This window comes from Megalops cyprinoides, chromosome 11, assembly GCF_013368585.1.
Source record: "Megalops cyprinoides isolate fMegCyp1 chromosome 11, fMegCyp1.pri, whole genome shotgun sequence".
Taxonomy (NCBI): Eukaryota; Metazoa; Chordata; class Actinopteri; order Elopiformes; family Megalopidae; genus Megalops; species Megalops cyprinoides.
In genome coordinates this window covers 12,230,200-12,256,544 of record NC_050593.1, presented here as the reverse complement: position 1 = coordinate 12,256,544, position 26,345 = coordinate 12,230,200, and the positions used below count along the sequence as shown (strand labels likewise).

The 26,345-nt window shown below is 41.5% G+C and overlaps 2 protein-coding genes across 2 annotated transcripts; both read left to right on the top strand.

Moving 5' to 3' along the window:
* The first annotated feature begins 3,359 nt into the window (after positions 1 to 3,359).
* Positions 3,360 to 8,771, top strand: si:dkey-1h24.6 (T-cell-specific surface glycoprotein CD28). The gene is made up of 4 exons (XM_036541220.1): positions 3,360 to 3,729; positions 5,876 to 6,196; positions 7,719 to 7,855; positions 8,194 to 8,771. Exons 1-4 carry the CDS (start codon positions 3,645 to 3,647, stop codon positions 8,299 to 8,301), a joined length of 651 nt encoding a protein of 216 aa, XP_036397113.1. The 5' UTR covers positions 3,360 to 3,644; the 3' UTR covers positions 8,302 to 8,771.
* A 9,103-nt stretch (positions 8,772 to 17,874) lies between these two features.
* On the top strand, positions 17,875 to 21,167 carry LOC118785858 (T-cell-specific surface glycoprotein CD28-like). The gene is made up of 4 exons (XM_036540805.1): positions 17,875 to 17,926; positions 19,036 to 19,389; positions 20,400 to 20,530; positions 21,069 to 21,167. The coding sequence occupies exons 1-4, from the start codon at positions 17,875 to 17,877 to the stop codon at positions 21,165 to 21,167; spliced, it is 636 nt and encodes a 211-aa protein (XP_036396698.1).
* The last annotated feature ends 5,178 nt before the right edge of the window (positions 21,168 to 26,345 follow it).

Genomic DNA, 26,345 nt, shown 5'->3' with positions numbered 1-26,345 from the left:
TTTTGTTCTATTTGGTTTTCTTCCACCGCCATTTCCTGCATACGCCCACTATCATTTTCTGGTTCCTCCCTTTCCTGACACCATAATGTATTAAAAAAAAACCTAAATACAGCTGACATGCCCATTTTGTTCTCAAGTTTGAATAGGTATGTTCAGGACGTGAAGTGGGCGTCTGTAAGCCTTGAAGTAGAGAAAGCTTTGAAAACTGCGTTACACTTTGTCACAGATGTGGTTTTTCTGAGGATGTCGATTGTGTCAGAAACCGCTACTAATTTTAGAGGACTAAAATCAGCTATTCTTATTTTACACCATTTTCCGTTCTTTCTAGATTTTTTTCCACATATGTAGACACCAAGCTGCTGGCATGACCCTTAAATAAAGAACTAGAAGGGAAATATTTTTGTTAAATTTGGAAGACAATTCACAAGTTGTTCTTGTTCTTTTTTTGTGAAATGTCTAGAACTGTTCTCTTCTTGACCAGAGACAGTAATCTGTAAAAAATCTGAATTTCTGAGTCTTTTGTCTTTTTGTTGTCTTGTACAGAAAGAAGTATGACATATCCTGTCAAGTGCTGCGATCACTTTCCCCTACTGTAGCTCTCCGCTAGTGAGAACTGAAAAATAGAGGACGTTTATTTGGACATGGAATGATGGTCTTCAATAAAGTCATTAAGAATTGTGTTCACATAACAGCTTATTTATACTGTCAGAACACAGATGATAAACACATACATGATATTATTGTACATATAACTGTAGACAAACTAGACATACAATTGCTGTCTAATAATTGAGCATGACTTAAAAATAGATTTCTAACAGGTTGTAAATAGGGAACATAGGTCATTTTCCAGTGTAAAAGCATTAAATAATCAAGAAATAATTTTCTTAAAATATATTTGTGGTATGTTGGGTCATTTTTAATTATTGTCTGTTTTAAATGTAGTTTTTTAACATTGATATTTACAGTTAAATACTGTTAATATCAATATTAACTTGGTTAATACAAAATGATATATGCATTACACATGTTCAAAAGCAGTGTTTTCCAGTCCTAGTTCTGGGGACCTACTGTCTAAGATGGTTTGCATTCCAGCTGAATCCACAATTTATTAAATTAGTCTGTTTGGTGTCACTGTAATATTGTATCTGCTGTCAGTTCTCTGTTACAGGACGTATGTTTTCACTAACAGAATTATACATGTGAGATATTTCTGTAAGTTAATTCTATTCAGCTGAGTCCCTTAAACAAATTAGTAATACAAACAAGTATTCATCTTAATTGAGTAAAAATAATTCCCTGTTCAATGGGGCCTAGAATCAGAAATTGAATAACTAATTATACCTAATTGGGACAGCTGTACTAAATTTGTTCAAAGGGCAGATATTCCCAAAAATATACCAAATAAACAAGTTTCCTTTTCCATAGTATTACAAACACGTCTGTAACAGCATAATTTGTTCAGAGAGAATTTATATAAGATTAAACACAGATGTAAACAGATTCTGCATTTATTCAAATCTACAGCAATGTTCAGTTAACATCTTGAGGAAATCTAAATGAGTGAGAGTTCAACTGAAATGAAAACCAGTGTACATTGTAGGACCCTGGGAGCAGTACAAGCAGAAAATGCATGTACCTATTGTTGGCTCACAAAGATCTAAAATGTTCTGTACTGCTTGCGACTAACATGTTTTTTAAATGTCAGGGTTTGCTAAAAATAATTGCTGTGCAGTAACAACCAGCCACAGAGAATTCACAAACAATTCCAGCCCATAAGGAAATGGTGTGTTCATGTACACTACACTCAGAAACTGTATGAAGACATATGTATGTATGAAGACATGACTAATGAAATGACTGCTGGGCTTAGGGTCTAGTACACACATTACCATTTTTCCCTCCAAATTAGCTATTTAGTGAAACTCAAGAGGCAGTTAGAAAATGAAAGCATCTGTTTGTTTGCATTTCTTGCCTGTAGTATACCTTCCCACCCTTAACCCACCCTTATAAATTTGGAATGTCTAATGCTTTTCCCCATTTTTCTCCTGATTTTGGACTGCCCAACTGTGTCAGAGAATCCCCCAAAATGTGATGTCAACTACTGCTTCCTTTATACTATGGGATCTCCACACCAAGCTTGTGTAGACATGAGTCAGAGGAGGACACTTCACACACAGCTTTATGCAGGCAGACTGACTGATCAGTGGGGGACACTGATGAGCTATGGGATGGACAAGCTCCTGGCCCACTTACCTTCCCCTATATGCCCACAGAACAGAGCCAATTTCGTTCCACCGCTTGGACTCTTGTCAGCTGACGACATGGCTGGGATTGAACCTGGGCTGTGGGGCTCAGCCTTGTGATTGAACATCAAGCACTTTTACTGACTGGGCCACTAAGCCACAAATCGTGTTAAAATGTTGGTGAATGGGGCTATTGATTTTGTATGAGAACTGGCAAACACAGCAGCATCAGTGGAAGACACACACTTACACAGGTTTGTTCATTCAGAAGATCCTAGATCCTACAGAGTAGAGGTCAAGAGCAATAGATCTCTCATCCAGTTATCACCCAAGAGAGTATACTGAGGTCAAAAGTCACAGGTGGGGGGGGGGGGGGGGGGGGTGTGGAAGAGCTGTAAGGGTCTCCCTAGAATACCCCAAAGATGGGGGAGGGATTGGGTGAGGGGAACCCTGCGGTGGAGTTTCCCCTCGTGCACACATCATCCCCCCCTGAGCTTGCAAGTAGTGCACCCCCCAAGCTGCACACGAACACCTGAGAAAGTGCAGAAAAGCCACAGCCTTGCGGTTCAGACAGGTTCAGCTTTTAGTTTCTACGCCCCTGCCCTGAGAAAGCAGCCCCACTTCTCCTTTCTCATTACAGAGAGCCACCAGCAGCGCACAGAGTCCCTGGGAAAGGGTTAAATCTGCCACATTATAGCGGTGTAAACTGGCAAAAACAGGTCTGAAAAGGATGCAGTCAGAGATGATGCGAACAAAAGAGTGATTTCACGTGTCATGAGAAAAGAAGAGAAAAAAGTGTCACAGTAACACATGAACGTGATTCTATCAGCCCCAGTGAGCAAATATACAGAGGTGTCAAATGTTACATCAAATAGAAACTTTCTACTGGGTTTGGTGACACCAGTGAAGCACACCGTAGCTCAGTGCAGATCTTAGTACAGGTACAGCATGAACATGTCTGACACCAACAGAAAGTCACAGCTGAACATCTTTGAATCAGGATTGTCTCTCCGGAGCCATGTGTTCAGCTCATTCTCAGTGTTCCCTTTCTCAAATTCAAGACTGATTATCAATGCTTATTTATTTTTGGGAGGGGGCTGTTTTATGAAGTCCACTCTTGCTCTTTTTCGTGGTGCAGGCCTTCGTTCTCCTGGTGCTGCCCCAGCTGCGTGGACGGGATAATTTCCTCTGCACTTGGCAACCTTGATCTTTCATCTCCAGCACAGCGGGCTAGTATCGTTGCCCTGACAACTGCTGTGCCTCCCGGCGGGAGGTGCGTGCAGGGTTGCTCTGACTGTTGGACCGTCAGTGCCTCCGCGGCGGCACTTCCTTCCTGCGGCGGAGTTTAAGAGCCACCCATCGGGGTTCAGTTTCATTTGGAGCTGCGAAGGAGCCATCATGAGCGTCTCCTGGATCACAGTGACCCACCTCCTCCACCTCGGCCTCCTGGCCGCCCACGGTGGACTCTCCCCCTGCTCGAAAGGTGAGTGTTGACCTCACAGGCATCTACAACAAAACAACACCTACAAGCATGCTAAAGAACTTTCAGCATGGCCTGGAAGAGCTTCTTCCAGCTAGTTTTTTTTTTTCAAGGGGTAACGATTTGTAGTTGTGATTCTTATTCATCACTCATATTTACTGAAGGTTCTTTTAAAGCCAATTTAAAGAGCTGAATCAACTAATAGAATAAACGTTTCATTCAGAGAAAAATGTGAGATGGATAAAATTGTAGACATACAGGAATATTTATGAACTTATGGACTTATGGTGGGGTATGTTCAGTGGGTCTGTGTTTTGTGATTTACAAGATTTCTGGCCTGGCTGTGTATTCTTGCAGAGTCTGGTCCATGTAGCTTAGCCCTGAGAGTTAAAACATTTTGCATACTCTGCCACGGTCAAACTCTCACCCACCTGGTCAGAAGTCCCTCTGTTTCATTTTACTGATTAATGAGTCACTGATTACGTCCTAAACGGTCTCCAAATAAATGTCACATTGGGACAAACAGAATCACCCCATAAAGCCTACTGATTCTATTCAAGAAAATTTGCTAAATGGAAGTATTCTTTTGGTTGTCAATGTCAGGCTTCTATGGATTTTGCAAATGGACTGTACGTGACAATGTAAAAAATGTCTAATTTTAAACACACACAGACACACTGACACGCACAAACACACATGGATGCAAACATGGACGCAGATACGTATAGACACACGTCGATGTGTGCATGCACACACATGTCTACAGAAACACACCTACACACACACACACACACACACACGCACATTCATATGCATGGCACAACCATTGCTTGCAAAAATGAAAGGAGTTTCTAAACACAGTTGTGCGTCAATTTGCATGGGGGTGCAGCTGTGAAGATGGAATACTGCATACTGTATACTGTATACTGTATACTATACTAAAATAGTCAGTCACCTGGTGTGAGGGCCTACAGTGAACAAATATATAACAATATTACATTTTTACTCTTTCAGTACACCACATCTGAGAACACTACATTCTTTAGAGAGACAAATTGACCATTATTTCAGTACTATTTTTGAAATGGCTTCCTTAATGGCATAAACAGACTCTTTTAAACCAATGGTTCTCGTGAAAAATTATATGTAAGTGCCTCTTTTTGAAACCAAAATGGCATCCCATGGTATGGCATAAAAATCATTGCACAAAGTGAGCGCGTGGCTTCATTTTTCCTCAGATATGAATGAAATACACCAACATTTCTCATCATAAAAAATGGAACATTTCACTCACCCATGTCACTTAGTTATTCCTATTTGGTAGTTATTTGGTAGGTAAATGCTGTTATCCAATCAGACAGACAATATTTTTTTCTGTATATTCTGATATTATTTTCAACTGTCATCTTAGTCTCAGTTATCACTACTGCACATACCTTGTTCAGGGGTACAACAGCAGTGTCCTTGCATCTTCTACAATACTCCGAATAACTCTGCGATTTGCTCCAAATTATAATTAATTAAGATTAAATAAAGATTAAAATCAATGTTTATTCTCTGAAACAAAGAGCCATCACAGTCCTCTGCACTCCAGGTGTCATCTCCTCTGTTTTGCTGGTTTTCAGTAATTTGATTTTATATAGCCAACGATTTATGCAGCCTAACCTTGTTGTGTATAACTGTTATCCTCAGCTTCAAACTTTTAGACGGGTTTGTAGAAAACAAAGAAAAGCAGGGAGAAAAACTGAAGGAAATTAAAAGAAAGGAAGGTTTCCAAAGGTACATAACAGCTGGAGGAAAAGGGGGAGGGGGTAAACCATAACAAAAGCAAATACCTAGTAATATATACATAATAATAAATTGTTAGATTTGTTTCCAGCTGCTACAGTCATGGTTACACCTATGAAGAGTCAATTGACAGTGTCAGTTGAAGAGGAAATTGGTTGCTTAGTGAAAGCAGCTCGAGACACCTGGAGGAGAGACTGAAGCGTTGCTCTTGAAACCACTTCCTGACTGCGCGCTGAAGGCAAAGCCGTGGGTAGAACACCTCGTGTGTGCCCCTGTCCTCTCCTCTGCTCCTCTGCGCCTCCTCCGCACTGTCTTTAAATGTCCACAGGTACGTTCTGAACCGTGAACCTTCTCTCCACAGAGAGGCACCTCCGCGTGGAGATGGTGACCGTCAACGGCAGCGCGACCGTGCGCTGTCCGAACGTGACCGGGGACGAGCTCAGGTTCACTCTCTGCCGGGGGCAGAAAAAGGTCAGCTTCAGCAGTTTGAGAAAGGACGAGAGACTGAATCACACGGAGGTGGGAGCGGTGGAGTTCCAGGTGTCTGGACAAAACCACACTGGCCACTTTGTGCTCTCCCGGTTGGTAATTAACAGCACTGGGCTCTACACCTGCGAGGTGGAGGTCGTGTATCCCCCTCCCTACGTGAAGCATGAGGAGTTGACCTTTGTCCTCGTCAGAGGTAAGGTTCTCTTATGCAGCTGTCCCAGCCGGTGGTTTACCTATGCAAACGCTCTGTGATGCAACACACACTGTCCAGCAACATTAACATCACTATTGTTCACCATTCCTTGTTGTTGAATCACGCTGAGTGCTGATTTGATTTCAGGTGCCTTGACAGGTGCCCAGTATTTGGTTTTTGAAGGTTGCTCTTATTAAATATATGTATTCTTCTTCTTCTTCTTCTTATTCTTTAGTTTAGCACTCATATCCATCAAATACTGTTCTGGACATATGTATACTTACTAAAGAACTTCCTGCTGAAACAGTAGTGCTCCAAAAGCAAACCAGTGAGTTGCAGGCTCTGCTCCTGACCACATCACCACACTGTTGTTTACACGGCCGAATCACTCCTCTGATCCAGATAAATGCAGTTTCATTTCTATCTGTGTACTATCACACTGTGGCTGTGATGCTCTGAATCTCTCTTTGTTTGGGGGGAATTCAACTCTGTGGCCAGGAAAGCACCTCCACCTTCACACGTCAACATGCACACTTCAATTATCAAAACACTTTTCAGGGGTGATGCAATACATGGTATTTACACAGGAAATAATAAGGACTTAATGAGCTACATTGCTGTAATTCCCTGGAAGAAATGGGTGCATAGCAATGCATAAAAACCTACATTAGGAAGAAAAAGTTACACCATGTCAATGAAGCAAAACCTCTGAAATTAAGTTTTAAAAAGTGTGCAGATGGCTGTGTTTCAAAACATTATTTCTGAACTCTGTGTGAAATGTCAATTGTACTGAAAATGTCTGTACTTTTACTGAAATTCAGTGAGGGTGGTAATTGTGCACATGTTGGTCCTGTTAGTGTAAAATGAAATCATAAAATTAAATGGCTTTTTCACCTTTAGTAATCCCAATGAGAGTGTTCAGTACTACCGAGTGTATGAGAATGGTATTCCAAAACCACTTTTAACTTAATAGAGCATATCAGTTAACAACCTAAACAGCCAGAATCATAAACAGAACTGTGCATCAGCATGGTCACCCATGGATACATACAAATACGTACATACATTATGTCACAAACCATCTATACCTTGACCTGATGCTGTGTGTGATAATCTAATTCATTCTGCAAAAACAGTACATAGTACATAAGTACTAAATCCTATACGTAATCCTATATATAAGTACTATAATCCTATGTGAAAACAATTTCCACTGCCTAGAGAAAGGTCTGTAACTATAGTTAATGGCTATGTTTGACAGAATAGCAGTCTGCTCATGTGGCAAAAAACCATGAAACAAAAAAGAAGTGAAAATACTGTGTTGACCTAGACATGCTGATACAACCACAAGTGTTATTTCACACGCTTTGAATGCCATTCGAATGACAGCAGAAGCTCTATTCTCTACTCAGCTTATCAGTTGATCGTGAAGGACCTTGCTGTAAATCCCCTGGTTTAAAGCACAGTGTCCCGTTGTCAGAGAGAGTCCCTTTGTGTGACTGTGTGACTGTTTGATCCGCAGAGCCTCCATGTCAGCCGGAGAAAAGGACAGGATGTCCACCTGTGGGTAACCTCGTCGCCATGTGGGAGTGGGTTCTGGCCTGTGGTGTGCTCACCCTCTACAGCGCGGTCATCACCGGCGTCGCTGTGGTAATATGGGTCAGTGCAGACTCTTTAATTCAAAATATAGGAAGCTTAAACGGCATAGACGACATTACAAAACAAGCAATGCGTTTTATATGTCAGCTCCTCATACGCTGAATAAAAAGATTTATTAATGGATTAAATGAGAGCTATGGTCATGTTACCCTGAAACTCTGAATGTAAAGCGAAAATGTAGGGACGTGTCATTAGCTACATTGGACTCTGTTATATTCCTCCTCTCAGTAAAACCAGACCAGAACGCTCACTGTATCACGGCTGTTGGGAAGGGTGGCACTTGTTCAAGATGAAGGGAAATTAACCCTCTCTGCTCCCTCTGTTGTTCTGCGTTTCAGCGCAAGCTGGAACGTGACAAATCCCTCCAGCAGGACTACATGAACATGAAGCCCAGGGCGCAGAAGCCGCGGCAGAAAGTGCTGCACCCGGAGAGAATCGGGTGGTAGCGAGAGAACCCAGCCGGCGCGGGGGACCGGTGGAACCAAGTGCCGGGAAGAACGATCCGGATGCAACCGTGATGTAACATCCACGTGCCCTTCGACAGGGCGGCCATTGTTTGTTCCGCAGCTGGTGGAGGTGTGAACTTTATGTACAGCGCTGAAGACCTGTGGAGAGACACCCTGAAACTGACAGCTTCTATGTGAGAGAGCTCACAGCTCCACACATTCACAGATCTGACTGCGCGCGCACCCACACACACACACACACACACATACACACACACACACACACACACACACACACAGAGCAATGCACACGCAAGTTTCCTGTCGGAGCTTGTTGGTAGCATCTTGCAAAGTGATCACACTTTGCATTTCCATGTTGCAGTTAAGAGATGACCTATTTCTGTAAATGGTATCCTCCTGTATATAGATCAACACTGTGATAGACTGTTCCCAGACTGATTAATGTCAAGGTGCACAATGTTTTTCTGATTCATGGTTTCATTATTTTTATTAACTGAAGTTGTTAATCTTTTCATGTTTAGTGTACACTGGATTGTGTCTGCTAGAGTTCACTAGATTAGTAGTAGATTTAGTACTAGATTTCTGTGTAAATTTCTGATTGTTACATCCTTTGATGAAAAATTAAATTCAATGTTAAATTTTACAATAAATGGAAATACCTTTAAAACTCTCAAACTATAACACACCACATCCCTCAAACTCAAACAGTGCCCCCTACTGGCTCTGTGCTGCCACATTATGCACTGGCTTGGTTTGACCTGGGAGTAGCTACAGCACCCAACTGAACATCCACTGCATATAACTAAGTTCTAGCTGGCAACCTCTGAATGCAGACCACATTTTACTGTACGTAATCTAACAAATGATAAATGGCTAACAACTGTCTATGGTTTCAAAAATCACCCAATATTATAGCATACTAGTGAGTCTTCAAAATGGTAGCCATCTACAGGCCTAAATGTAAAGTTTTTCTAACAAAATTAACTGACAAAGTTAAGCAAAGTTGCTCACTCTGCACCAGCTACCTATCAATATCTGTTTTAGTCAGCTTTGGTCATCAACAGCTTACCAACTGACTTGAAATTACAATGTACATTTGTGACCAGCATAGTATACTTTGTATGCTAACAAAGACACTACCACAGGCATGTAAATTTTTAGCAAGTTAAGCAAGTCAAGTTAAACCACTTTCCAAGACAGTTCAGAATTAATCTCTCTTTAGAGTGCTCTTAAAATTCTCATTTGACAGTTTATTTTTGGTTTAAAGCAACAACAAAAAACTCACATTAATTTTACACCAAGGTTGCAGCTTTGTGTGTGCAGATGAACAGATGATCCCTCATTTAACCCTGCAACACACTTTCTCCTTGTTGAGGTTGAGGTTCCCTGGTGTCTTGGCCAAATTTTCAGTTTGGCCATATAAACATTCCTCCCATTTTAATTAGCTGTAATAAATCTCTTCCTGTTCACCTCAGCTGATGATTGGTGAGCATTCTGGTGGAAAATTGCTGTGCCTCCCCCAAGTGGGTGCTCTACGTCAGTGAAACTCAGTCCTACTGAATCAATGCTCTACATGGTACTGGCTGAGAAGAGCAATCCCCTCTCCCCTCCCCTTCATTGTAAACTCCTTTGAGATCCTTGACAGGTGCTACATAAATTAAATTATTATTATTGAGTTCTCTCTCTGCCAGCTTTTGATGGTGTTTACTTCCTGTGGGGGGCAGCAGTCATACACTGGGCGGAGTCACTGCTATAAAAACTGGGGGTAGATGCTCCCACACAGCAGTTCTCACAACCAAACAATACATACCCTCACACCAGAGGCAACATTGTGTAACACCACAGCAACAAACCGCTTACAGACGTACCCTAAATAACTCATCACAGTAGTGCGTAAACAGAGGCATGTGGGTCACGAGGATGTTAACTGTGGTATAGGGGGGCCTCGCAGTCACATAATCACAGAGAGTGCGAGTCAGTGGCTCTCTGTCATCTCCTGGTTACTACTGATTGAGGCCTTGCAGGAAGCTGGTGGTGGGTTTCAGTCTCAGAGAAAGAAAAACAGAGACAATAAGCAGTTAACCACAGGCTCTTACAATGAGGGTTGCGGTTGCCACAGTTAATGGATATATATTAAGAACAAAACATGCCCCCCCCCCCCCCCCCCCCGGGGGGCAGTGTGTTGTAGTGGTAAAGGACCTGAGGCTGAGCTCATAATCAGAGTGTTGTAGGTTCAAATCTCCTGTGGGACTGTATGATTGCACACATGCAAATGTAAGAATTATATAGATTAAAAACAACTTCATTGTACAAACACACATTTCCAGGGACTCAAGTACAAAATACAAAAAAAAAAAAAACAGACACCACACACCACAGAGCAGGAGACAGGCATAAGCTAAACTGAAGATAAGGTGCATTTTTGACAGAGATATATTATTTGACAATTTACCATCTGAGAGCTGATCTGGGACAAAGCACACAAAAACAATATTTAGTACAGGGAAAAGACAGAAAATTCAACATCAGTCCCTAATGACAATCAAAGTGGAGGACTAGTGGTAGGAATAGCACTTAGCATCATGAGTGTGTTTGGAAATGTCCGGAGGACAATGTTAGCGACTCATTGTGTCGTTTGTCGTTTGGTAGTGAGGAACTCTTCCGTATTGGTTTGGTTCCTTTTTGCCTGTATGTGGTAAGTCTAGTGGGTATTCACGGTAGCGCAGTGTCTCTCTCTTTTTCCGTTGAGGCCTGTCTGTCTTTGAACGTGCGTGCTGTTGGCTTTTTAGCTGTCGATTTTGGTTTTGTCTGTTGCGCAGTCTTTAATGCGAGACTGCATGTGACAGCGGGTGGGGAAACGCAGCTCTCCTGTTGCATGTAGATGGAGCTCACCCTGTCAGAGGCTTGCTTCTGCAGGAAACACTCCTGAAAGTGCCACAAACCTCCATGAGTGCTTGCTCATTGTTCCCCTCTGTGTGCAGGGTGCTCTGCCACCTGTTTCTGTCTGTGTAATTACAGGAGTAACAAGGTGACCTACTCTTTGCAAACAGACACAAACAACACACAGTGCTATATAGGATGCTAATACCTCAAGCCTAGCCCTCTAGGCTTTTGTAAGTCAGAAGTAATTATTTAAAACTGACACAGCATTACAGGGATGCAGTGAAACTGCTCTAGAATGTGTGTGATATGATCAAATTTTTTAACTCCAGACAGGATCTGTGCTATCGCATTTTGCACTTGTAAGTGGGATGGTAGACTGCTGTTAGCAGCACCACATTACTCAAATCTAGATGACTGGAGGAGAGTCCACAAATGGTATCAGACAGCAGATATGATCTTTTTCTGCTCTGTATGACAAAGACAAAAAATAGTTTTACTTTTCCTTTTCACCTGCTTGAAGTTTGGTCCTAAATTCCCCACTGTGACACTATGTGGTGATGTCAGTGCACAAAAACTAATTGAATTTGTATTTGATGAGTTGATTTACTGAATGCTTTGTCTGTAAAATGGCATCATCAGCTACATCAAAACACCCAACTGATATGTAAGTTTGACTAATAAGGTAAATTTCAAGAGAAATTTTTGACTGCACGGGTACAGTGGTGCTAAAGTGGGAGAGAAGGGCAAATTGCTTTGTGGAGTTTGATGTCTGCACTCGTTACTAATAATGCACCTGTTGGTATCATTTCCAATAGTAACAGCTTTCCTACAGAAGTTCCAGTCACAGATGGCATACTTTACATTTTGAAACATTGAATTTCAAGGACTGAGTCTGAAAAACTGAAGGCAGAACATAGAACACAAAAGCTTAATATATATGTCAGGCACGGGGATCGGGACACAAGCGCGGACCACCGGGTAAACGTAGCCAAGCGTTTAATTACAATCAGCAGGCAGTTCGTCGTACAGGGACAGGCAAGGTTCAGAAACACGGGGAAGCAGTCCGGGGGCAGATCCAGGATCGGAAGTCGGGGCGGGCAGAGTCGGTAACCAGGCGGGCGAAGAAAGTCAAACAGGATGAAGTCGGCGGGCGAAGGACGAAGTCGGGAGACAGACAGGTTTCGGCAAACAGAGAGCAGGTTTACTAAAGCGGGGACGAGACAGGAAGAAACTTACTGTAACGAACTAGCAACGAGACAGAGAAACGAGGGGAAGATATAGGGCTGGGGTAACGAGGAGATGGGAAGCAGGTGAGCAGGCAGGCAGGTGCAGGCAATGAGGGAATAAGGTGGGCGGGGACCCGGCGGGGAGCCGGGCGGGGCAGGAACACAAGGGAAACAAAAGCACACGGACAGGGAAAACAAAAACACCGCGGCTTAAGGGGGCGGAGCCCTGACAATATAACATTTAACTTGAATTTAAGGTTTGTGTTTTTTGTTTGTGTGGCCTGTGGGAGGCGCAAGCACCACCCTCACTATGTTTAACTTTGAAAGATTTCCTAATATTGGACTATGCCACTTCCCTGATGAAGGGAGGGAGGGATGAACCCTGATATTGGCAACTGGCCCCGCACAAGCTGTTCTACTGAAGGAATACAGGTGGCTGCTGATGTACAAAGTCATACAAAGGCTTTATTGATTATGCAAGTTAAAAACATGACATACAACATGGGTTAAAATACAGAGGGCTATGGGGTAGGGGAGCCAATAAATTAGTTAAAGCTGATTCTGTTTTAAAATGCCAGGAAACCGCAAGGCTATTGAGACAATAGACTACACCAAGGCTAATAGCACACTTCACAAAGATAAACCCCACACCAATAAATAGACCGTGATAAAAGTATCAAATTCAAGTGCTACCCCCCCAATCAGAGTTCACAGCAAACAGTTCCCTTGGTACCACCTATTGCACAATGCCCATGGCCTCTTATTGCACAGTATGAATTGTATAAAACAAAGGGAAGACAAGCATTCACAAAACAGGAGATAACAGGAAAATAAATTAGAGCGCCCCCATCCTGGCAGCTAGTTGCACCCCCGGGCTCCCGCACCCAACAGTACACACCATATACACAGTATAGAACTATTTCACAGATGAAAATAAAGTGAGATACAATAAAAACAAAAAATTAAACTAGCATAAAATAAGTTATGAGCAAAAGGATTAGCCAGATAAATAGCACACAATGTGCCTAATGAGATTTGACGTGGAATATACCTGATGTGCTTAACAAATTGATTGTTGACTGTTCAAATTGATTGATTGATTGTTTGAATAGCTGCACACTTGTTCTGATAATAGGCATGAGCATTTCAAAAAACTTTCAACAAGAAGCATGTTTTTGATAGTACTGAATGTTTGTATTGTTCTGATAATTGTAATTCAATCTAGTATGAAAGGCTAGTGTAAATTCTATTTCCTTTACTTATGAGAGGAAAAAAACGAGAGCCTGTTAACTCTGCCTAAATGCACTTATTTTGTCTCATTTATAAAGTATTTAACATATGTATATGTTTTCATTAACACATGCATAAAACGAAGTTGTGATTTATCAAACGTATATATTTCTTCGAAATGGCTGGTTTACCTATTCAAGATAATATAAGGTGATGCGGAATTGACAGTAAAATTGGTCAGGAACGTTCATTTATGCACAAATCTGCTCTTCTCTGATTTAGATAGTTACCAAAAAAACACAAATAAATGCAATGGGTTCCTGTACTGCTAGCAAACTGCCAACAGGAGGCAGCAGAAAACATTTTCTTTCCTGCTTAGGAAAAGTGTCTATATCCATTTTGATGATGTTACCAGATGACAGTTCTTGTGACACAGGAAGAAGGAAACAGTTTTTTTTCCCCATTGCACAGCGCAGTGAAGAACTCTCCTTAATAACTGTAAAATATGTTAAGTATGTCATCATAAAAAAGTGCATCTGCAAAGTAAAACCTCTCTCATTTCAGCCATGGAAAAAACAGTAGAAAACTCTTCACCATGTTTCCTGACCTCAGTATGGAAATATACATACAGAGAAAAAGGCAATGCTAGAGCTTCAGAAATGAATCAGATTTCTAAGTTTGTGTTACTTCCCATTAATTGCAAGAGATATTGCACAAGATGTGCAAGCAAGCTGGACAGTTTTTGCAAACCTTTTCAAAATCTTCGTTTTTGTTCATGCTGATAATCTGCAGACACAGAGAGAATGAGAAGCTTTGAAACTTGCTTTTACATCCTTTTTCGTTTATCTTTGATCTGGTCGGATGACAAAGCCATCTGTTTGAATCCTTAAGTCTTTACCAGCTAGAGTATATTATATCTGGATGCCTAATGCTTGTGCAATAACTATGGGGGTTAATGGGTATGTGTGTAATCTGAATGTTTAATATAATTGGAAGTGATCAACACTCAACATGATCTGCTCAAAACTGTCAAGAGTGCTACCTTAAATGCTATTGGATTGTAGAAATAAGTGGTTTTTTAGTATGAACAAGAATGCTTTGTTTTGGTGTTTCAAATGGAGACTTTAATATAGTGATGGAACTAGTGGGTCTTCTCCCCAAGTACAGAGCACACAGCCACCAACATGCTGCTTTTGATCCTTTTGATCTTGCTAAAAACAGGGTACTAGCTAACTAATTAGGTTTGTAGCTCTTGTATGGAGTGATATCAACGCTAAAAGACCTGAATTTGAATTAGAGATGTTGAAATTGGCATTTAACATTTTGAAAATGAATCAAATTAATTTAAGATTCAGTTAATATATTAGGTAGTTCATGAGTTTATATCCAACCTGAGTTCTTTTTTAGCATTGATATTGCTCCATACTCCCACCCAGGACACAGGAATACTATAGCTATCCAGCTAGTGGGCCACCAAAGGAATATAATATGTAGCAATAAGAAACACTTGAATCTATTATTACTAAGTGTTGTTTTTCGCTAATGGTACAAGCCTAAATTTTTTCTCACCTCAGTGTGGCTGCCAGCATGAAAAAGGCCCATCTCTCTACTTTCTGCCTATTCCCACCCTTGCCCATTGGAGAATGTGATTGACGGGACAGTAACCAATCAGCCACCCCTTGTAAAATATTATGGGGAGAGTGCACAAGCCACACATTCACAGCATGACCCTTTGAAGATGGAAGGTGCACGGACCTCCACCTCTGCACCACCTTTCACTGGCTTTGTGTGCACCATCATCACCCTTGTCTGGAATCTGGTCTACATTACAAAACATTACATTACTTGCATTTAGCAGACACTCTTACCCAGAGCGAGTTCCAGCACAATAGAATGTAAGTGTATCCATTCAAGTTCAATGAGCAGCAGCATCAGACCAGGCTTACAACACTCACAGACCAGAGTGAGTGTGAGCACAACACCATTCAAGCCCCATTATAAATTAACTTGTGCTACTTGACTAGGCAACAGAAGCCAACTACACTAGAACACAGAATCTAAAATATATCACAATACTGCAAGTAAAATAGACACCAGTCCTAGAAGTAGCAGGTGCTAAGGGGTGGGAACTGAGGTGGAACCGAGATACAGTCTGAAGAGGTGGTTCTTCAGTCTGCGACCAAAGATAGCCAGGGATTCCACTGTCCTGACCTCCGTGGGGACTTCATTCCACCACTGAGGGAGCATTACAGCCAGGGATCACGTCTGAGAGGAGATATCCCATCGGGACAGAGCAGTCAGAGCAGTCTTGAGGGAACATAGGGTTTGAAGAGCGGTTGCAGGTATGAGGGGGCTGTCCCATTCACTGTCCTGTATGCCAGCACCAGGGTTTTGAACTTGAGGCAAGCAATAACAGGAAGCCAATGAAGTGAAGTAAGGAAGGGAGTAACTTGACAATGTTAAGAGAGATTGTAGACAAGTCGTGAAGCTGCATTCTGGATCATGCAGCTGCATTCTGGTCTGGTCTAGTATCTCCCCGCGTGCCAGCAAAATTTGGACAAGGGGACAGGACCTTCAATAAAAAACTCTAACTGTAACTGAAAAAGTCTCTGTATGAAAAATTCTATAACTGAAGGTCCTGCTGTGTTCAACCCCACTCACAGGTCCCAGTGGAGACGAGATTTGGCACCAATGCACCTGTACTCTGTCATGTCCTACTGTTCTGATACAATGAGCTACTAACTTGTGCCATTTAATTTTCTCTAGGTCCTCCTATGGAAACATGGAAATACAGTATTTAATTGTGTAATTCTGGTAGTCATGATGTCATTTAAAAGGCTTTCACAATTGATTATAAGTTAACGTATCATAAGTTAATGGTTATAACTTCATTTGTGAGTGCTTAATAAACAATTAACTATCATTAGTTAATTATACTGATCCATTATTATTTCATTAATGAGCTATTCCTCAAATCTGCTGGGCAATATCTGGCAGCTAACAATCCTTTTTATGTGAGAAACGTTCTTTAAACATAATTATGAAGAATTTGTGATTATTACAAATATCTACCTAATTATTTATAAGCACTCACACCCTTTATAAAATGGACCAGTAATCTGAAATATACTCTCTGTTTATATAGATATATAGCTTCTACATCATGTGTGCATACTGTAATTGATCTGACCTTTTTGTTACGTGGCCTTTGGTATTTAATTATCATTCAATATTCAGTATTCAATATCAAATTATCAATGACACCCTTGTTAAGTTTTGGTAACATAGAATTTTGATCTACATCCAGGGAGTGCCCTCAAGCATTTTTTATTGGTTATTTTGTGCTGGGGCCTTTGGCTGTGTTTTGTTTTAGGAAGCCGCAGACGGAAGGTTTCCAAAGAAAGATTCAACATGTTGAATCACCAGAAAATGTCAAAGAATGTCACCAGTAAGCGCTGGCAAATGTCAACAGCTGTCCTCAACTGGTCACCGTTCTCATATGTTCCAAGACATCCATGGATGTCTTGCCAGAGTGTGAGGGCTGTCACACATACTCATGTCAGAATGATTCTACATAGACAGCTAAATTACTCATTAAAGTACCTGCATTTGAGTGTCATTGTTTTCCATGAAATTAGTTCAGTTTTGAACAGTGCAACATCATTATTTCACTGTCTTCTCCCAAGCCCTTCCCCTAGTCTAATTATGAAAGAGCAACTCTGGATTATGTAATGTCATCATTTAACACTGGCAAAAACCTGAAAGTTGTGGCATTTGATCTACAGTATATAGAATAATCTACATAGAACAATACATACTAACTAACACCATCAAATGACAAATATCAAGAAAGACAGAGATGTAAAAAAAAAAAAAAAAAATTAAAAATTGAGTCTGAAATGACGTCAATCAGAAAAACCTCAAAATCTACATTTTCAGTTTGGGTGCGTCTGCTGATGAAATTTCAAAGGGGTGCTCTGCCGAGCCCTGAGCTCGTTTTAATATTCATCTAGCACGTCTCTCATTTTCCGTGTGGTTGAGGAGCACACCCTTCAGCGGCAGCCCAGCCTGAGCTCTAAAGAGCAGTGCTGGCACATCGCACGCTTCCTGTGAGCAGGCTCTCACAAAAGGGCTGATGTCACATGGTTTTCCAAAACACTTGAGAATATAAAAAGGCCTGCCGTTACGGCTTTGGCAAGCATTGCTAACCACCATGATCGCTAAACTAATCACACTCATTTGTCTGTGCGCCCCTGCAGTGGGAGGTGAGTACCCTACTCCTGTTGACTAAGAGGGCTTTGTTTTCCGTTGGGGGGGCCGTCTCCGAAAAACTGTAAGATTGAGGCGGAATTTTACTCTGGGTGCTTGAAGCGGTTTGGGGTGAGGGGTTGGCGGGTAGAGGGGGCTTGAGTCAAAAATGAGAGCTCATATGCAATTCCAGGTAGGCTTTGCAATATTTCCCTAGAGGTGACACATCCTCGAATGTCACTTTTCCTGGGAATTCTCAGCAGCATGTGATAGAAAGCAATACATGTAGACAGTTTTGCACAGCTTTATTCAAACAAGGTTACCCAAAAGTTATTAGGTCTAGTGTTATTGGACCAAGTGGTGTTGAAATTACCAAGCCTCTTTTTTGAATTAAAAAACACACTCAATCAGCTCAGTCTATCAGCAGTCATTCCATCACACATAATCAATTGCATTTTCTGTGATGCATTTCACACAAAGCTGTACAAAATTAAAACAATATTGCGGCGGCACGTTACAGGTTGGCAGGACATACTCCATACCTGTACAGCACTGAGACTTAGTCCATTTTTGGGGTTGTCTATAGAAATACGAAAAATACCGAGGCAAAACACAAATTCAAACCATGTCGATGCAATTACAAAAAAGTTATCAGAGTTATCAAAGCCCACATCCCCAAGTTCCAATCACATCTGATCTTAAGTACCGCTACAGGAAACAATGCGGACATACACACTCAGAAGGGAGTTGTAACATAAATCTATGCAGATGTAACAATCAAAATCCCGATGCAGGTAGCATTACAGAGCTTCATCTGGGTTTGGACTGAATAGATTGTTTTTAAGTGCTGGTTGTTGGTTTTTGCATAATGGACTACGGGAATTGCTCGCTCTCTCTGAGAAACGGTAACCTCCCCAGGTGTAGGTTCTTCCTGCAGATTATCAAGGAACTTAAAAAAAAAAAACAAATCGAAACGAAAAGGGTCAGGTGACAGTTTTGTTCTGTGGCAGCATGAATTTACAGTACAAGCCATATAGGTCTATAACCGCAGCTGCTCAGAAGGGCTGAAACTGAGAACTGAAAGAGACGGAGGTGAACGCTCAGGTGTGTCTCCCTGTGTCTCCAGCACTAGTCATGGAGAGACCCTACAGGCTGGTGGCCAGCGGCGGCGAGATCAGGCTTCGTTGCCCATACCTCGGACGGGGGACGCCAGACGAGGTGCGCATCTCCCTCCACCGCGGCGCCGACGGTGCCGATAGCGCCCAGGCGGTGTGCACCTCCACCTTCAACCACACTCAGTCCCTCCTGCAGACAGGGGGCGCCGTCCAGTGCAGGGGACACATGGGCCCAGACGGGGTGGAGCTCACTGTCTCCGGGCTGAGGGGCACCGACACTGACCTCTACCGCTGCATGGTGGAGGTCTTATACCCGCCCCCATACCTGGTCAGCTCGGGAAAGGGCATCCTCTTCTATGTCCCAGGTAAGGCCAGTTAGCTCACCCTGCAGGGCTACAGGGCTGACTACACTGCAGCCTTGGGCATAGCTGGTGCGTGGGTCATACTTTGATTCTTGTGGACTGCTGAGTACAAGGGATGGTAATGACACTTTATCCCACATTATGTGCAGTCATTCCCAAACAGAAACACTCCCCTATAAATACGAGGACAGCAAGGCAATGTTCCACTTGATTTATAATAGTCATGGTTTGACTTTGGATGACCAGTTCAGCTGATGATTAAACTGGCCCGGGCACTTTCACACGCATTAAGTGAGCATTGTTATGGTAACGTTACTGCTGTGGGAAGATTGTTCCAGCTCTGCAGACTGGAGTCGGTTGTTTCATTCTTGAGAACCAGAGTCAGTTTCAAGATGAGCACAGAAACCACAGGGCGGAATGTTGAGTGTCAGGGAGACTTTCTGTGGTCATCCGGTTATACTCTTCCTGGAAAGAAAGGTTACCCCCTGCCTCCCGAGCAATCACAGTGCCCACGTGCTCATATGTGGGTGCACACACGTGCGCACACGCACAGACACACATATGCACAAACTCACACACACGCACACACTCACACACACACACACAGAAGTGCTCAACCGCGGATGTGTGTACACATTCGCACATACACACACACAGAACAGTAAAAGGATTGTAAGCAGGCTTATAGGGCTCTAACAATTGAAGCACTGCTTCTGAGCACAGACCAGGCTCTACACCGTGGGTTCGAACCGGGAATCCACATTGGTGGAACAAACTGTCTTCCCTCCACCTCCTGGTGTACTGTGGAACTTAGTGTGGAAATAGTCATGGTAGGCGTGCATGTGAATCAGGGGATTACATGTGCCTTGCCCCACGCTCCTATGCAAGTTTAGAGGTTCCGGTGGCGATGGGTCCAGCATATAGCTGGCAGCTGCAAAAAGTTGAAAAAGGGGGAAAATGCACAAATATAAGTAACTAATCCTAACCCTAAATTTCCCTGTTTTCCCCTACAGAGGAACCAGACTGCCCCTCACCTGCAGCCCAGGCTCAGAGCAACCCAGAGAGCTCCTTCATCATCTTACCTACAGCAGTGTTAGCTTGCTTCTTTATCCTCATCATCGTCATCATCACGGTCACCTATAAGGTAAGTCTTATTTACATTAAAATGTCCACCTGCTCATGAGCCTAAACCAGCCCTCTGGTAATGTTACATACTTTGCACCCATGTAGTTACAATGAAATTAATTTGGTAACAGGAGCATAACTGCACAGCACTACACATTAACTACGCTATAACTGCTGTTTGTAGGGTTCAACAAGTTAGTTACATGTGGTAAATAATTATGTAACAAGAGTGAAACTATATGCCATTGTGCCGTAACCACATTGTAATGTTTAGTATAGTGCAAATACCTAAACCGGCCCTCTGCCAAGCTCTGTTATTTACCCTGAAACTCAGCAATAAAAGCCCAGCAGATGACGTGTAAAGCTGTATAAGTCACTCCGGGCATCTGCTGAGAACAGTCAATGCACTCAATGAAATTATTTGGGATATTTCTATGACATGGAGTTGAGTGTTGTCAGTGTTTTCGTGAGTGTGTTCATGGGTCTGTTGATTTGTTGATTTGTGCAGGTATTGTCAAAGGTACTAACCTCTCCTACCAATCCCCTTCTACCTGCAGCTCTTCAGGGTGAGAAGCAGGAGGAGGGAGTACCCTGGCTTAGATCCTGTGATCTCGAAGAGGGTGGACTGCCGATTTGGCTATGAGAATTTCCTGTGAAGCTTGCTGTTTCAGGGCTTTCCTTGCCCCAGAGAGTCATGAGAGTTAAACTGAAAGTGCAATAAATAAAGGCTACTGCCTGAATTCAGTCAAAAACGCATACCTGTCTGAAATGAAAAAGCAATTCAGTAAAAGATCAGTTTAGTCAAATTCAATCAAACCAGCCTTATGTTTGTAAAGTATAAATATTTGGGGTACAGGAAAAGTTGTGGCCTGAAATTTAGGGCAACCTGGCTGGAGATTTAAACTTTCTGTAGGGCAAGGAACAGCTTCTGTCCAAAGAATAATTTTGCCTGTCACCAAATTCGCAAACTCTGTCTTAATGCTTTAGTGAAGTGTATCGGCTTAAAGACTGAAAAATTACATCCCTTTAGGAAATGCATGCCATACCTGTTTTATTCCATGATATATAAAATGTTTACATAATGTAATTGTTTCCTTCTTTTATCCTCAGTATTTTGGGGGTATATGTATACAGTTCAATTGATGCTGTAATGAATAGCTAGAATAGAAGCTATTTTATCTGTTAACAATTGGATTTTCCATTAGAAATGGAATAGATCAGAGTGTTCAGAACAGATGCAGTTACATGCATATATCAGGGATTTACTGCCACTGTGTGTAGCTTTTAGCCATGACTACAAAAGAGCAAACAACTTTAACAGACTGCAGAATGGCCCAGGTACCTGAGATTAATGGTCATGTCATTTAGCGTTACAGTGTAACCCACTTAATACCCCCTCTGCTGTGCAGATCAATATTAGGAAATGATTTTATCAAGGTTTTGGTATTAACCAATAGCACTGCCCCGCAGCAGAACAAAGCATGGTATTTTAACTGTACTTCTTTATGCATTTTATAGTTAAACAGCAAAAACAAACGTCTTTTTGTTATGTGTTTTATTGTCATACTGTACTGCTGTATTACATCAAATGTCAAGGTTAGGGTTAGGGTTATTCAAAAATGACATAGTATGCTCAACCATTGTGTTACGCCATACTAACAGAGGGAAAGGTTATACATATACATATAGCTAAATAAATGCCTATATCCTGCAATATATCATGCAAAATTGGCAATTTGTGTAACTTTGTGCTGTTTTACAATGATCAACCGACTAATTGAATGTCTCACCAGATTAACGGGATGTTGAAGGGTAATTTCTGCCACCAGAGGGCAGTGTGATGCTTTACTGCGGTCAAGATTGCTGTTGTCAGTTGCTTGGAAGATGCACGTTGTCCTTCTAGTCATCAAACTTGCAAAGCATTCGTTTCAGCATTCCTTTTCATTTTTCTATATATAAGCTTGATATTTGCTGAAATATTTCAGGGCTGGTCCCCTTCTTAAAGTACAGCCACCCACTTGGGAATTAAACTGGCACGACCCTGGTTACAAGCCCAGTTTATTAACCTCTACAATGTTGGGTTTCATTTTTATCCATACATCTTGAGAAGGGAAATGGCAGCTGTGTATAAGACTGTTTGTAATTTTTTTTTCAACTGAATAAAAAGTAACACTGAGAAAAAGAATTATTTCAATTTGTTCAGATGTGTTGTGAGATTACAGGGGCATTCAGACTAATTACAACAATATAGTGCATTATTTGTAAGTATAAGAGTATAAGAGCATCTCAGCTTTATGGTGTTTCTTACTTTCTGAAGACAGTTTTATGTAACATTTTACATTACAGTGTAACTGCATGCTGTGACGCATTTACTACACTGTCATTATTATTTAAAGGCTTCAAGAAGTTAGCCACTTATGGTAAATAATTATGTAACAAGAATGAAGCTACATGTCATTACACCATAACCACATTGTAATTACTGCTTTTAGTTACTGTGTAACTACACTGATATAGTGCAATTTAATTCAAGTTAAGTTTAAGTTTTTTTATTTTATTTTATCTATTGTTAGCAGTAATTCTAAACGCCTAATGACTGATGAGTGCATGACTTGCTCAACACAGTATGGCTATTGGAGGGCACACCTTGAATGTTACTCAGATCATTTAGTCACCTGTTGAATCACATACTGAGGCAGAGATCTGCGACACCTAGGCCAAAAGCAGAATGTGGATCGAATCACTTACACTTGTAATTCTTGTTTCCAAAATCCAGCCTCATTTTTCGCACATACAAATAATTAGGCATCAAGTACTCTAGATACTCTCGACTCTAGACTCTAGATTTTTTATTACTTTATTTTTTTCTTTTCTTTTTCCTTTCTTTCTTTGCTTTCTAATTCTTCTCCTGTTTCAATAAAACCATTTATCCAAAATAGATACATTTTCTGACAAACTGTTTTCATGTCATCGTCCATTTCCATAATGTTTTCTGTTTGTTTACAGTCCTGATTTTTAGGTTAACATGGCCTTCTTGCAGATCACCTCTTTATGTTAAATTCACATTACTTGAAGAAGTGACCAGAGAAGTTAATAAAAAGGAGGATGTTTTTGTCCTTACCTAAAAAAATGTTACAATGCTTTGTTGTTGGTACAGCTCAGCTTTCACACCTAAAAACTATGTGAAAAACAGGAAGCTTGTCAGAAACAGGCCTCCTGGTGCTTATTTGCAGTGTTTTTCGCTGATTTAGGATCATTTTTGTGGTTGCCACAGATGCTATGACACACTTCAGAATAGATCTCCAACAACAGGATGTGGGACGGACAGGTCACAAACATGTCTGACATACATCGGTGCTTCACCAATAGAACCACAAGCAATTTTAGTGAGTTTTTAGAACTGTGGCTCAAACAAGTGGAACTATATACACATCTGCTTGTATTACTTACCTGTTCATGGGGTGAAGGTCTGTTCAGATGTGTTAAATAAATTTACCATTTTTTAAAAATGGGCAGACATCAATAAACCCCTTGGCGGGGATTTCTCAGAACCTTGTAGTTCACAAGGAACAAGCTTCTCCAGTATTTAGCATACCACTGGAAACATTGAGATTGCTGTTCTTGCAAATACTGCAATTTTACAGCAAAGTCTGCCCACACACTTCCTCACGTACAAACAGTCTGACTGAAGCCTGATGGCAGTGACAGCCTGCGTTCACCTTATCCAGCGAACGCTTAACTTCTGTTGGAAATGGAACTCAGATAACACCCAGTAACAATAGATACACAGTCTCATGATAATATAATATATGACATCAATATGCAGAGTACAGGAGCTTATACATGACGTGTGTTGCTGATACATACGCAAGCATCACACTTTCATCGCAGGGATAAAAAGACTGAGTGTTGAAATCACACGCTTTGCTAACTTACACTTTAAACACTTTAAGCGACAGAGTATGAAACCAGAGCAGGCACAGATAGCAAAGTATTGGTCTCTAATAAGCGAATAGAGGTACATAATACTGGCATTGGGGGAGACAGTGGATCGGCATTTGAAATGAATCGTAAGCATGTGTTTTACAATCTAACAATGAAGTAAACAGGGTATGAAACAGCAACCTTGAATTCCCTACAAAATTTAAAAAAAGATTTACTAGTTTGTTCATGGTGCCAAGCTCAGGCAAGGTTATATTTTGTTGATACGGCAGATGCCACCTGATTTCATCATATACTATATGGGTAAAAGTATGTGGACACCTGACCATCACACCTATATGAGCTTATTGGACATCCCATCCCAAAACCATGGGCATTAATATGGAGTTGCCCCCCCCCCTTGCAGCTATAACTACCTCCACTCCTCTGGGAACGCTTCCCACAAGATTTTGGAGTGTGGTCAGGCACTGATGTTGGAGAAGGCCTGGCTTGCAGTTGGTGTTCTAATTCACCCCAAAGGTGTTTAGTGGGGTTGAGGTCAGGGCTCTGTGCAGGCCACTGGAGTTCCTCCACACCAAACTCGTGTCATGTCTTTATGGACGTTGCTTTGTGCACAGGGGCACAGTCATGCTGGAATAGGAAAGGGCCTTCCCCAAACTGTTGCCACAAAGTTGGAAGCATACAATTGTCTAAAATGTCTTTGTATGCTGTAGCATTAATGTTACCTTTCATTGGAACTAAGGGGCCTAGCCCAAACCCTGAAAAACAGCCCCAGACCATTATCCCTCCTCCACCAAATTTTACAGTAGGCACTGTGCATTCCGGTAGGTAGTGGTCTCCTGGAATCCGCCAAACCCATATTCGTCCATCAGACTGCCAGATAGTGAAGTGTGATTCATCACTCCAGAGAACGTGTTTCCACTGCTCCAGAGTCCAGTGGCGGTGTGCTTTGCACCACTCCAGCCATTGCTTGGCATTGCGCATAGTGATTGGGCTTGTGTGCAGCTGCTCGGCCATGGAAACCCATTTCATGAAGCTCCCGACGCACAGTTCTTGTGCTGATGTTGCAGCCAAAGACAGTTTGGAGTGGTTTTGGAGAATCACTCTGTAGTGAGTGATTCAACAGAGGATAGGGGGTTTTTACGTGCTACGCGCTTTAGCACTTGGTGGCCCCGTTCTGTAAGTTTGTGTGGTCTACCACTACCTCACTTGTAAGTCGCTTTGGATAAAGCGTCTGCCACATGAATAAATATAAATGTAAATGTAGGCAGCTTTTTCAGGAATTGTGATAGATATCCACACATATACAAATCATTTTGTTCAGAACAAATTTGTCTTGTGGAAAATGCCACAAGACCCATTTGATATGTCCTTTATGTGGTAAAATCATTTTTCACTGATTGAAAAAAATTTGATCACTTAAATGCCCTTCCAAAAGGAGTGTCAGCTTAGGTATCTCAGCAAAGACTGATAGTATAGTCTGACTGTATTGTACACATGTAAAACGATTCAATTTCATTCAAATTCCATTGCTTTGCAATGTGAAAATGTATCAGCTGATGACCCAGGTGATGCTATGCTTAGAAATTTTAAAGTTAGATAAAAGTGATGGCTTTAATTTATTTTTAAAACGCCGCAAAAAGTAAATGACCATTCACACAGGTACTGTTACGAAACAAATACAAAACAACTGTATATGTCAACAATAAATTAGAATTTTCATAAATAATGATAATAAAACAATACAAAATACAATACAATGATACAACTATATACATTTTCATGCAATCAAATAGAGCTAATAACAAATCATCTGCTGTTTCAGTAATAACACTGATAAAAAGGAAAACTACTTTCAAGAACCAGGAAATTTGGTCTTGTCTGCATGGTCA

Bases quoted from the DNA above. Each gene is read 5' to 3' on its own strand.
- si:dkey-1h24.6 (XM_036541220.1), top strand. From the start codon at position 3,645: ATGAGCGTCTCCTGGATCACAGTGACCCACCTCCTCCACCTCGGCCTC. The intron at 3,730-5,875 runs GTGAGTGTTGAC...TTCTCTCCACAG, and splicing joins ACTCTCCCCCTGCTCGAAAG to AGAGGCACCTCCGCGTGGAG. The intron at 6,197-7,718 runs GTAAGGTTCTCT...TTTGATCCGCAG, and splicing joins GACCTTTGTCCTCGTCAGAG to AGCCTCCATGTCAGCCGGAG.
- LOC118785858 (XM_036540805.1), top strand. From the start codon at position 17,875: ATGATCGCTAAACTAATCACACTCATTTGTCTGTGCGCCCCTGCAGTG. The intron at 17,927-19,035 runs GTGAGTACCCTA...CTGTGTCTCCAG, and splicing joins GTGCGCCCCTGCAGTGGGAG to CACTAGTCATGGAGAGACCC. The intron at 20,531-21,068 runs GTAAGTCTTATT...TTCTACCTGCAG, and splicing joins TCATCACGGTCACCTATAAG to CTCTTCAGGGTGAGAAGCAG.